We start from the raw sequence: 12971 nt of genomic DNA, 5'->3' as shown, positions 1-12971 counted from the left end.
AAATACAAAAAACTAGCCGGGCGAGGTGGCGGGCGCCTGTAGTCCCAGCTACTCGGGAGGCTGAGGCCGGAGAATGGCGTGAACCCGGGAGGCGGAGCTTGCAGTGAGCTGAGATCCGGCCACTGCATTCCAGCCTGGGCTACAGAGCGAGACTCCGTCTCAAAAAAAAAAAAAAAGAAAATGTGATTTTTGGTCTTGATCTGGAGTTGGAGTCATGAAAGACAACTGCAAAGAAGCATAGGGATAAAAGGATGTTAATGATGCTGGTGAGGGGAAGTTTACATGGGTAGGGAAAGACGATAGGCTCCAACAGAGCCTGATAACGGCAGGCAAATGAAAGATGTAAGGCAGTGGCTCTCAATCAGGACCAATTCCCTTCCACACACCCATCTGTGAACATTTGGCAACATTTGGAGTCATCTGTGGTTGGCACAACTCAGGGGCAATGGGTTGTTACTGGCATCTAATGGATGGAGGCCAGAGACTCTACTAAATATCCTACAATGCATTGAACAGTGTCCCACAACAAAGAATTATCTGGCCCCAAATGCCAACAGTGCCAAGGCCGAGAAATCCTGATCTAGAGATTGTACATTCCCCAACAACTTGAAAAAACCAGATATCTCTCAAGCAGAAAAGGCCTTATGGCAAAAATTATCAAATGAATACTTTTTATTCTCTACAGCATCAAGAACAATGCTTTCCTCATAGCAATGACAAAATGATGAAACTATAATGATAATATAATAATATAATACAAAATGATAAAAATGTTATTAATACCACTAACAATAATTGTTTATGTATATCAACCACTGTGTAGTATTTTGTATGAATTGTCTTACTCCTTTTTAAATGCTCCATTCCCAAGCTATAAGTTAAACATGAGGATCTTCAGCCAACTTTTCCAATTATTTGAGTAGTCTCTCCTGAAAGGAGACCTTGCTTCTTTTCTACTAATAATACATAATACCAGCAGCAATAAAATACCAACACTAAAGACAACTAACATTTGTTAATGACTTTCTTTGTATCAGGTTGAATACTATAACTTGTTCAATCTTCACAATGCCCTATACATTTATTCTTAGGTCCAATTTATACTTGAGAAAATGGAGGTTTATAGAAATTATTTGCACAAACTCTTATAGAGCGCAGCAGGCACTGGATTCAAATACAGGCCTATCTGTTTCCAAAACTTAGACTCCCATCCATGTCTTAAAAATAAAATTACAGCCACCCTGGGCACTCCTATATTTCCACATTTTTCCAGGTGATATTTGTCAACATATAAAGATCTTTTTGGGGCTACTTTTTAAGAAGACTTCTCTCCTGTCCTCTCCATTTTAACGGCTTCATTTCTAAATATGCTGTTTTTAGCACTTGGATCAGCTTCTGATAATGACAAGTCTACTCAGTGTGTCAGTCATTAAATATTTATTGAGAGCCTCATATACGACAGACACTATTTGAGACACTAGAGATACAGCTGTCATCAGGAAAGGCAGACTCCCTTCACTCAAGGATCTCTGTTCAGTGAGGCTGAAGGGCAACAAACATGCAGACAAATGCATAAATAATTCCAGCTTCTGGTAAGTGCTAACAAGGAAAAAAATGTAGGATAGCTTGCTAGTTGCTCGAGAGTAGCCAGGGAAGTACTTTCTGAAGTGTTGCCATTTGAGTTGTGAGTAAACCAATGACAAGTACATGGCCATGTGAAAATCTGAGTGTAGAAGGTAGGGTCAGTGTTTCAAGTTGAAAAAAACAGTGCAAGGATCTGAACACAAAAATGCACTTGTCAAGTTTGAGCGTGAGCCTCCCACAAGCCTGAAGGTGGTTAGTGAATGGGAGAAAGGCCAGTGAGATAGAGGGAGTTGAGGCCCAGGAGGTACGCAGGGGTAGGTCCTGCAGGGCTCACAGGCCAGGTGGACAGTCCCTATTAAAGCAGAGCTTCTTACTAAGTATCACCTGTATAAAATACTTTAAAATGGAAAGCTAGAGATTTTAAAATGGCAATTTAATTTGACCTGACACCTAAAGAGTTTCGTATGTTTGATAGGCAATGCGGTCAGTGTATGTGTTGCATTTTGGGAATTTATAGGTAGTTTCAAATCTATTTCTCCTTGCAATGGGGAGAGTTAATGGAAAGTGAATTTTTTAGGAAACTAAAAATGAATGAAAATACTCTCTAGTCTGTTCCCTTCATGGTGACTGTTAATGTTCAGAACCACCTTCATAAATACATTGCTAACTTGAACCACAGTTAACTTGATCCATTCACTGGATTATAATATTCTATTAAAGAGTAGAGGAACATATAAATTCTTATCTTAGCACTTAAGTGAAATTTGTTAATTTATTCATTCACAGAAGTAACAAATAGTTCTTGATTTCTTTTCATGCGTTGGAACTGCCGTGTCTGTCTTACATATACTCACCCTGTGTTAGAGCAACTGAGGGGTTAAGTAATATCAACAAAATCACACAGCTAAAAAGTGGTGGCACAGTGATTTCAAATTATATTGTCTCCTCCAAGTGGATATGATTGTATTTTGAGATAACTGGTTTCCATGTAATCCTATGTTTTGTATTTTAAGCATTTAAAAATATTTTAAAAAGCAATTCTTATATACCCAACTGTCTAAAAGTCTACAGAACATAACAAGTTAAAACTTACTTTTTTTCATTTTGAGACAGTCTCGCTTTGTCACCCAGGCTGGAGTGCAGTGGCATGTTCTAGGTTCACTGCAGCCTGTGCCTCCCAGGTTCAAGAGATTCTCCTGCCTCAGCCTCCTGAGTAGCTGGGGCTACAGGTGTGCACCATTACGCCTGGCTAATTTTTGTATTTTTAGTAGAGATGGAGTTTTGCCATGTTGGCCAGGCTGGCCTGCAACTCCTGACCTCAAGTGATTCACCTGCCTCCACCTCCCAAAGTTCTAGGATTACAGGCGTGAGCCACCACACCCCACTAAAATTTAGACGCTGTATTATAAGAGAGGTAGTTACAAGGTGCTATAAAAATGCGAAGGAGGTAGTAATGAAGTCTAGATGGTGAGGTCTAAGGAATAGCTTCATGTTAAAGATGACAGTAAAGTTGCAGTTTGAACACTATGACAGGAATAGAGGGGCGAAAGGAGAGTACAGCGATCAGCAAGGGCATATTCAGAGAACGGCTGCCATGGTTTCAAATGCTGGATCATGAGGTGGACAGTAGGAACCAATAGTCTATAAATCAAGAAAGCAATTTAAACCCTACGTCATAGTTGATCTTTTATTTTATGTTTAATATGTTGGGCATTATCGTGAGGCAGAGGGAGAACCACTGAGGATTTTTTAAGTAGGTAAAAGCTATGTGGAAATTTGTGCTTTTGAAGCAATGTTCAGTAGTTTAACACAGAAATAAAGTTCTCCATGCCTTGACTTGCTGTAAGGTCATACAAAGACATGCCCGACCAAATAGGGAAATATCATTTGAAGTCTATCCTCACCACATCTCCACCCACTCCAGTTCTAACACTGGGTTTCTGCTTACCTTGATCCTGTGTACCAGGGGAGCAAACAGAAACACGAAGAGCTCCACGGTAGCCATGGAGTTCTGGAAGATCTTTCTTCGGTTGTTCTCTTCTTCGTCATTAGAGCTGCTTTGGCAAGGCTGCCCTGGAGAACCCTGATTTTCAACCTGGTGGATGAAAGCACTGCTGCTTCCACCCCAGCTGGAGCCTCGGTCTGTACCCCCAAATCGCTCATTGTTGCAGTCCTGGGGGGCCTCCAGAAGCATCCAGTGTAGAGTGTGAAGGAGCTTTGTCTCAGCAACACCCAATTTATCCTGGTGGCCTGCATGGGACAATTACACAGGCAGGTTAAGCAAACTCTGTGACCAGAGCAATAGATGTCAACGTTGGGTCTGGGAAGAATATCCCTGCTTTCTCTACACTTCTTACAACCACTGCTAGCAGGGCTCATTCTTGTTTTTTGGACTCCCCTGCTGGCTGTAATCTCCGCAGAATGATATGCTGCCATGGGGGCAGAAACTGCTGAATCACTTTTCTTCAGTTAGGTACCCAAATATATTTCCAAATAGGCAGCATAGTGGTTAAAAATACAGGCTCTGAAGATAAAAGTGATCCTATTTTAGACAATGTGACCTAGAAAGGTCCCTCTATGAAGTAATATTTGAGCAGAGGCTCAAACAGGGGGAGGAAATGGGGTGGAGAAGAGTATGTACACTAACGTGGGGTACATGGGTAGGACACATTGCCAAATGAGAATAGCAATCTGTAAAATATTCTAAAAAATAGTTCTTATGCACATGTGCACACATACTCACACACAGTACTACAAAGTTGGAAAATGTCTGAGGCAAATATGCCCAGTTCATGAGAGTGGTTGCTTTAGGCACTGAGAGAACAAAAAGGATGACCTTGGCTAGGACTCATCTTGGGCAGGTGAAGGTCTTAGCTTACCTCTAATATTTTAACTTTGTTGATGTTGTTGTTTGTTTGTTTGTTTTTGAGACGGAGTCTCACTTTGTCGCCTAGGCTGGAATGCAGTGGTGTGATCCCAGCTAACTGCAACCTCCACCTCCCAGATTCAAGTGATTCTCCTGCCTCAGCCTCCCAAGTAGCTGGGATTACAGGTGCGCACCACCACGCCTGGCTAATTTTGTAGTTTTAGTAGAGACGGGGTTTCACCATGTTGACCAGGCTGGTCTCGAACTCCCGACCTCAGGTGATCCACCTGCCTCGGCCTCCCAGTGGTGGGATTACAGGTATGAGCCACCACAACCAGTTTAAGAGGAGAAAATATTCATATATTACTTGTAAAATTAAAAAATTAAAAACAAGACAGCCAGTTTCTTTATTGGTAAAACGAAAATAATGATAGTATAAGTGTGAGGAGGATTTTGTGATAATTAAATGAGATAATGTATGCACAGTGCTTGAGAAAACAGAAACTACTCAATACAGGTTACTATGATGAGTGTTGAACACAAAGGGCAATGACATGCAATAAAGAAGTAATGCAGGGCACCAACCTAGCTTGTTTCGGTTTGAAAGCAGGGTTGCAGTGCAGTGGAGGACATGAGGCAAAGCAGCTTGCACCAGTTCCCATCTGGAAATGCTCTGAATGGCTTCAGAAAGAGCTGGAGAGAGGCCATGCAGCTTGTTTTCCACCAACACTCGCTCAAAGGACTGTAAATTCAAAAACAAAAACAATAAGAAAAGCCAAAATCCAAAACCATGTAAACTAAGAAACGGAAGATTCTGATTAGTGAAAAAATGAACAGCAAGGTACTGTACCCCTTCTTAAAAGGTGCAAATTACTGGACCAAATTCTTTAGGGAGAACTCATTGCATTTTCTTGTATATGTTGATGTGCAATGGGTCAGTAATAATTTTCTATTATCTACCCATTTGCAGGCTTTTGAGCCAAAGTAAATGGCTTGAATTAACAAACGATTTTTATTTCTGTTAAAGTAAGCTTCCTCTAACAAATAGGAACAAAACATTTAACCTTATGAGATTTTTGGATGTATAGTTTATAAAATGTTGCTGAGTCATCCAAAAGGCTGTCAAAACTGCAGACCAAAATGAGTTTTTTGTCAAAGTGTCTTGAGAAATAGAATTTATGTCAATTTCTTCAACTGGTGTTAACTAAGATATTACTTTTTCAAGGATTCTGATTTTGGAATCCCTGATTTATCTCATGGCTTGACAATGACCTGGCACAGAACACTCTCTACCTAATGCCTGGAACAATAAAAGACACTTAATATATCTGTGGAATAAAGAAAGAAAGGAAGGGAGAGCAGGAAGGAGGGAGGGAGGAGGAAAATAAGCCATCTTTACTTCGCTGGTTATTAAATTTTCTATCCTTGCCAGAGATACTCAGAGAGTATCAGAGCGCGTAGCACTCCAGAACAAGTAACAACTCTGACCTACTCAATTATTTTTTTTTCTTTTGAGAGAGGAGAGAATATCACTGTAAGGTGTTGGAGAAAATGTAGTTACCAAATATTAGAATAAATTTAATAAACGTTTGGCTTGTAAGAACATGATTGGCACTTGATGCCCCAGTCAAGAAAATTATATAAATGTTCTATATAATAATCACAATACAAGTACCAAGTGTTCAAACTGTATTACTGGAATTATTACAATACCTATGAGAAAGACAGGTATCCTAATATGGCTTACTACAGAGATTTCCAAAGAAAACTTTTTACTTTTTGATTCAAAAAAAGAAAAATAAAAAATTCACCTTTATAATGAAGGGCACACTGAGGTTTTGGCAAAGAGCATAATGAGAGATGTAACATTTTGCTTTAAGAAACTAGATAAAGGCCTTTAGATATGTTGGTGATATAAATACAAATATTATAAAATTCACCAGTCCTCAGGTATCTAAGTATTCATGAAGTAAAGGGTGTGTATATTAGAGACTAAAAGATTATAAAGAATCTATACACTCTAATGACTATACTGTAGAGGATGAGTTATGCATTTCATAATCTCAGAGTGTTCTGGGTAATGTCAGTTTCTCCTTAAGTGTCACTAATACAACTTTTAATATTTTTTTTAAACTTGGGAAATTATTTTCTATATTGAGATCTATGTATCTCTATCCCTATCTATCTATCCATTAATGTAACTTACTATTTGATATTGTGTGACTACATTAAAAATGTCAGAAATATCTGTGCCAAGAACAGAGAAAAGTCAGGATTATTTTAAGCTAGTATAATTGTCAGCATGGTTAAGAAAGTCTGAGATTTCAAGTGTCAAATTACTCTAACAAGCTAAGTTCAACAACAAATTCCATTAAAAGGTCCTTATAAGAAAGTTATATTTTTAAAACAAAAAATGTGTTTGTGACAACATTGAAAGACAGGAGATGCAACGAAACAAATTCCTACGTTACGTGGGCAGGTATGTGTTTAACTTTCCAGTTGGCTTCCATCAGAATTTTTTGCCCTAACACATCTCAGAGCTCCTTACCACAAGGTCATCCACGTAGCTATTCGTAAATATGCATGGCAATATCCAAATTGGTAGATTTCCATTTTTAGGTTAGAATATATGCAATGTAAAGACTTTTAGGTAAGCTCCAAATATTAATGAAGGCTGTGAAAAGTCCATTTTAATTTTGCTTCATGATTTCATGTCTTATTTTCTCAATTTGTAAAATAAGAATTTATAGGGATATAAGATTCCCTTAGAATCTCAGGACAAATGCATTTTATTTTGTATAAATATTAGCAGTATTATTTTCACAACTATTTTATATTATTCATTTTTAGAATTGGAAAACATATGCAAGACATAAAAGTGCAGAGATGCATATATTTTGTTCAAGTAGTTCTTTCACAGGCACTCTATCATATGAACTTCCACTGTAAGTCTCAGTTTTGTTGATTAAGGATTCGACTTCACACTTGCAGGGGGCAAAAAAACCCTCCACCACCTGGTTCTCTGTTGTCTCTCTGCCTTCTCTTCTACCACTGGATCCCTCCCCACCCTTTCACTTATTCCCCAGTAGGTGCTAATTTCCTTTAACATGTTTCCTCTGTTCTTCCCTCAGCTGTCCTTCCCTCCCTTCCCCTTGTGTCTTTGGCCAAGGTTCACATTAATAGATAGATAAGCCTTATCTATCCATTGCTTATAAAACTCCCCTCCCTAGTGCTACCTAGTATCTCTTTTTGCTTAATTTTTCTCCATAGTGCTTACCACCATCTGGCTTACTATGTATATACTTATTTGTTTGTGGCTTGTCCCCTTTCTACTAGGATGTAAACACTCTATTTGTTTTTATCATTGCTTTGTTCCAGCACAGAGAATTGTGCCTCGCACACAGTGGGTGATCAATAATATTTGCCAAGTGAATTAATATATATAGTCCATTTGATTTAAAACCTGTCTTTGGGTTCAAACCACCACACAGAATAGGGAAATAATTATTAAATGGTGAAAATCACATACCACACAAGAAGCTTCATATTGCTTCCCCAGTTTTGGCCTCAAAAATGCACTGAAAAATTAATAGATATTTGTTAATAAACATAAGTAAAATTATTATTAAAGCATCCTTGTGACATATTTTTCAATGAATAAGACAGGGTGCTATGAAATTCAAATTTCATGCTTCCTTATAGCTTTTTAATGAGCAGGTGTTGAACAGCTGATGACATTTTCTTTTACGCGTGTAATTGCATATATGAAAGAGAAGTGGATCTCGATGGTTTTTGGTATCCACTCTTATTCTGAAGACTTTTAAGATTTTAAATCGTCAGTGGTCAGAAGTGGTGCATTACTTACGTGTACAGCCATAATAAAAACTGAAAATTGAACACGGCTTGTGGGTCACGATTTCTAGAATCTAATTTCTTACCTGATAAATCTCTAAAATAACAATAATTTTAAAAAAACCCTTTTCTGTTTATTGGAATAGGTGTGAGGCCTTTCCAGGGTTAGGGGGGAGGGTCCCTTATCACAGATCCTCAGGAGCTTTAACTGGGGAGATTAATCTGAGCAAAATGGTTAACAAGTGGGCATAGCAGATATTCACCAAACAGGAGCTGGAAAAACAACAGGTCACTGGGCTAGAATTACAGCAGGAGACGGAGGGGGAATTGGACGCAGGAGCACAACCAGTCATAATTATCTTTCCTAGTTCCCCGCCCCCTCTTCCCAGGCTCTCTGCCCTCCCACCCCCTAAAATAATGTATACATTTATTCGACAACTGCCAATCTGCTTGTCGTCAAACTTCACTGAAATATATATATACATATTTTAATGCGTGTTTTTAAGCGGGTGCAGAGGGCTTGTTTTCCAGCCCCAGAGAGGGAGCTGCAGGCTGTGGCGCGGCCTCAGCGGCGGCGGCGGCGGCGGCGGCGACCCAGGCGGCCCCGGGAGCGCCCCCAGCCCAGGGCGGCCCGCGGCGCGCCCTCTGCGCCCCTCACCTGGTTTGCCGCCACAGGAAGGTCTGGATGGGCAGGGGGATGCCACGGCCGCCGTCCTGCTCCTGGCCCTCGGAGCTCTTCCTCTTCACCATGATGGTGGCTCCCGGGAGTCCTACTGCAGGACCCAGCTCTGTCTCCTCGCTAGCCGCCGCCGCCGCCTCCTCCCGTTGCTCCCCCCAACTCTCATCCCCTCCTTCCCCGAGGCAGAGCCGGCTCTCTCCGCCCTGATCCCCCGTGCCTCTCCCCTCCCCCCACCCCTCCCCGCGCGTGGAACATGGCTGCGGGAGGAGGGGAGGGCTGGAGGAGCCGCCGAGCGAGGAGGGGGGCGCTCGGAGCAGCCGTCCGCCTCGCCGCCCCCGCACCCGCTCCCTGCTTTCAGCACCTCCCACTGTGGACAGCGGCCCGCGCCGGGCTGCACTGCCGGAGAAGCGAATCCGGGGCAGCTTGAGCCTCAGAGGTATGGCCCAAGAAGTCCGCGCTCCGCATCGCAGGCGCTGGTCCCCTGCGTGGCCTCTTCAGCCCCTGGAATTCGGCTTTCCCCGCTCCGAGCTGCACTCAGGAGTGTCCCCTGTCCTGCTTTCCAACCTCAGCATCCAAACTGTCACCGTCTGGGTAGGAGGAGCTTTGGGGAACCGCAGAGCAGTCACTAACCCTGGCATCATTCTCACCTCTAGCAAGGAGGTCAGGAGTCCAGGGTTTAGCCAGAGGAACACATGAAAATTATTAAATATGTAAACCAGGAAGGGGAGGCAAGCTTGGCAAGTGAGAGGAAGCTTGAAAGATCTCACATGTGAGAAGTTACTTTTATATGATAACCACAAGAAATAAACCTTTTGTTTTCTTAAAGCAGGAATACAAAGTTCCCAAAGTAACCAGTTGTGGATATCAGTTAATTGCAAAGTGAGGAAGAACATTTGAATCATGCTGTGAGGAAATGCGGTTTATTACAGTCCATTAAATGCAGTTGGGTGATCCTGTTCGCCCACAGTTATAGCTACCATTTACCTTCAGTTGTAATAGTCAAATGCTTATATTTATATATATATATATATATTTATATGTATATAAATATATATATTTGGATTGTTGTTAGATATATTATTTAGTAGTAAAACAAGTAGGCCGGGGAGGAGGGTGAGGTGGGGTGAAGCAATCCGAATAGTAACTACCTGCAATTCCTCCTCCTCCTCCTCCCCCTCCTTCCTCCTCCTCCTTCTCCCCTTCCTTCTTCCTCCTCCTCCTCCTCTTCTCCTTCTCCTTCTCTTTCTCCTTCTTCTTTCTTCTTCTTCCACAGAATCTCACTTTTCAACTAGGCTATAGTGCAGAGGTGCAATCACGACTCACTGCAGCCTTGACCTCCCAGGCTCAAGAGATCCTCTCAGCTCAGTCTCACCAACAGTTGGGACTACAGGTGTGCACCACTATTCCCAGCTAATTCTTTATTTTTGTAGAGATGGGGGGTCACACTATGTTGCCCAGGCTAGTCTCAAACTCCTGGGCTCAAGCAATCCTCTCACCTTGGCCTCTCAAAGTTCTGGGATTACAGGCATGAGCCACCATGCCTGGCCTCATCTTTTAGAGCAAAGATATTTGTGTAATCGATGAAGTGAAGAATCAGACTCCAGGTCGTAATCTCAACAGATGTAATATTTCATATATAATTAACAACATAGTATATATTGATACTTTTCACCATAGAAAAAAATTCTTCATTTACTTTCTTGAAGATATCTTTTATTATGAAACTCAAAAATATGGATCTTATGATCTCAAATATGGATCTTGAAACAAAGAAAGATTCTAAATATAGTTTATTCAAGGCATATTTGTTGAGTGCATTTTATATACTCATATAGCTATATGGAATTACATGGACTCTTGCTCACAAGGAAGTCTGAATATTAAGAGAAGACAGACATGAAAAGAGAAAAGAATCATGGGAGATATGAATGCAGATTCAGTTATGAACAAAGGGTCAAGGCAGAAATTATGTGCAGGAATCAGATGGAGACTTTCTATGACAGGCTAGAAAGTTTGCCTAGAAGACCTTTAAGCAGAGAAGTAGAAACTTCATATCCATTTAAGTGTGAATGACATGACAGGAATGTAGGGATTGTTTGAAACAGGCAAGACTTGTATTAATGAACACCAGTATGGAGATTAGAGAAATGTTTTATGAGATCCTGAACCCTGATCATAATAGCAACTACAGACAAGGGGGTGAGTTTGAAGAATATTGCAGAGGTAGAATTAATAGGACGTGATGACCAAGTGGGTATAGGAAAAGAAAAATGGCACATTGGTCAGGAGCTTAGGTTTTGAGCCAGACAGTTTTGGCTCTAGCCCTACCATTAACTAAATATAATATCCTAGAAAAGTGAAAAAACTCTGCTAAGATTTTCAAAGAATACCTTCCCCCATAGAGATGTTGTGAGGATTGAATGTTAATACTTGTAAATGATGAGGACACATGGACACATGGACACATAGAAGGGAACAACACACACTGGTGACTTTCAAAGGGTGGAAGCTGGGAGTAGGGAGAGGATCAGGAAAAATAACTAATGGGTACTAGACTTAATACCTGAGTGATGACATACATAAATCCATACAACAAATCCCCATGATACAAGTTTACCTATGTAACAAACCTGTACATGTACCCCTGAACTTAAAATAAAAATTTAAAAAAAGAATTTAAGAGAGTCTCAGATCTATACTAAGCTTTCAATAAATGTCAGCAAAAGCTCCAAGTTTTCTGTTTTGAGCAACTGAGTAAGTGGTGATCTCATTCAAAGAGAAAGAGTTGACAAGAAGAATCATGTTCTTATTTTATGTGTGCATACAATGGCATTCATGAGTTTTCCTTGAGTCTTTTTTGGAAATTTGAAATGGAGGTAGCTAGAAATATTTGTGTGGAATTTAAAAGAGTTAATTGGGTAGAAGAGAATTATTTTTTAGTTAACATTGTATAAAAAGTAGTTAAAACCTTGGAAGTACATAAAATAATCCAGGCAAATAAATGGAAAGAGAAAAGAAAGGCCCCATTTGGAAGTGTAGGGGACATCAACTTTATTGTCACAAAAAAATGCTGTTGATGGATGACAGGATAGAATAGGATAGTGGGATAGGCTGAATTCTAAGACGGCCCCCAAGATTCCCATGTCCTGTTATATGCACACACCTTCCTCCAATTACTCAAGCAAATGCTAATCTAAGTGCTGCTGGGAAATGATTTGTATTAATCTTCTTGAGTTTTTAAATATTAATAATATTATTAATAGACTTTATTTCTTAGGGCAGCTTTGCAGTATATAAACACTCTTTTTCCTCTAGCCATAATCTCTTCTGTTATTAACAGTTTTGCACTGGTGTGGTATGCTTGTTATTATTAATGAAGCAATATTGATGCATTATTATTAACTAAAGTCCATAGTTTATGTTAGAGTTGACTCTTTGTAATATATAATTCTATACATTTTGCCAAATAATGTAATCCATCATGAAAGTATCATAGTTTCACTGCCCTAAAAGTCTATTATGCTCCACCAAGTCACCCCTTTCCCTGTCTCTCCCTGCTTCTGGCCACCACTGATCTTTTTACTGTCTTAAGAGTTTTTACCATTTCCAGAATATCATATAATTGGAATTATATCGGATGTAGCTTTTTCAGACAGGCTTCTTCACTGAGCAACATGCATTTTAGTTTCCTTTATGTTTTTTGGTAGCTTAATAGCTCATTTATTTTTATTGCTGAATAATATTCCATTATATGTATATGTCACAGTTTATTTATCCATTCACCTATTGAAGGACATCTCAGTTGCTTCCAATTTTTGACAATTATGAATAAAGCTGCTACAAGTGTTCATGTGCAGGTTTTTTTGTGAATGTGAGTTTTCAACTCATTTGGTTAAATACCTAGTAGCATAATAGCTGAATTGTAGGCTAAGACTATGAGAAGCCTTGTAGAAAATGTCAAAATATCTTCCAAATGGCTCTACCACATAT

General features: G+C 40.1%; 1 protein-coding gene across 2 annotated transcripts in view; it reads right to left on the bottom strand.

Moving 5' to 3' along the window:
* UNC80 (unc-80 homolog, NALCN channel complex subunit) overlaps window positions 1-9126 on the bottom strand; it is a 232700-nt gene extending 223574 nt beyond the window's left edge. For both annotated transcript variants that reach the window (XM_025404486.1, XM_025404487.1), the window contains exons 1-4: window positions 8961-9126; window positions 7980-8028; window positions 5036-5192; window positions 3533-3834 (exon numbers count right to left, since the gene is read on the bottom strand). In XM_025404486.1, the coding sequence (XP_025260271.1) occupies window positions 3533-3834; window positions 5036-5192; window positions 7980-8028; window positions 8961-9052 (600 nt within the window). In that variant the 5' untranslated portion in view covers window positions 9053-9126. The remainder of the gene's footprint in view (window positions 1-3532; window positions 3835-5035; window positions 5193-7979; window positions 8029-8960) is intronic.
* Between the last annotated feature and the right edge of the window lie 3845 nt (window positions 9127-12971).

This window comes from Theropithecus gelada, chromosome 12 (genome assembly GCF_003255815.1).
Source record: "Theropithecus gelada isolate Dixy chromosome 12, Tgel_1.0, whole genome shotgun sequence".
NCBI lineage: Eukaryota > Metazoa > Chordata > Mammalia > Primates > Cercopithecidae > Theropithecus > Theropithecus gelada.
Note: the sequence above shows the minus strand (reverse complement) of the source record. Positions and strands in the feature narration are given on the sequence as shown.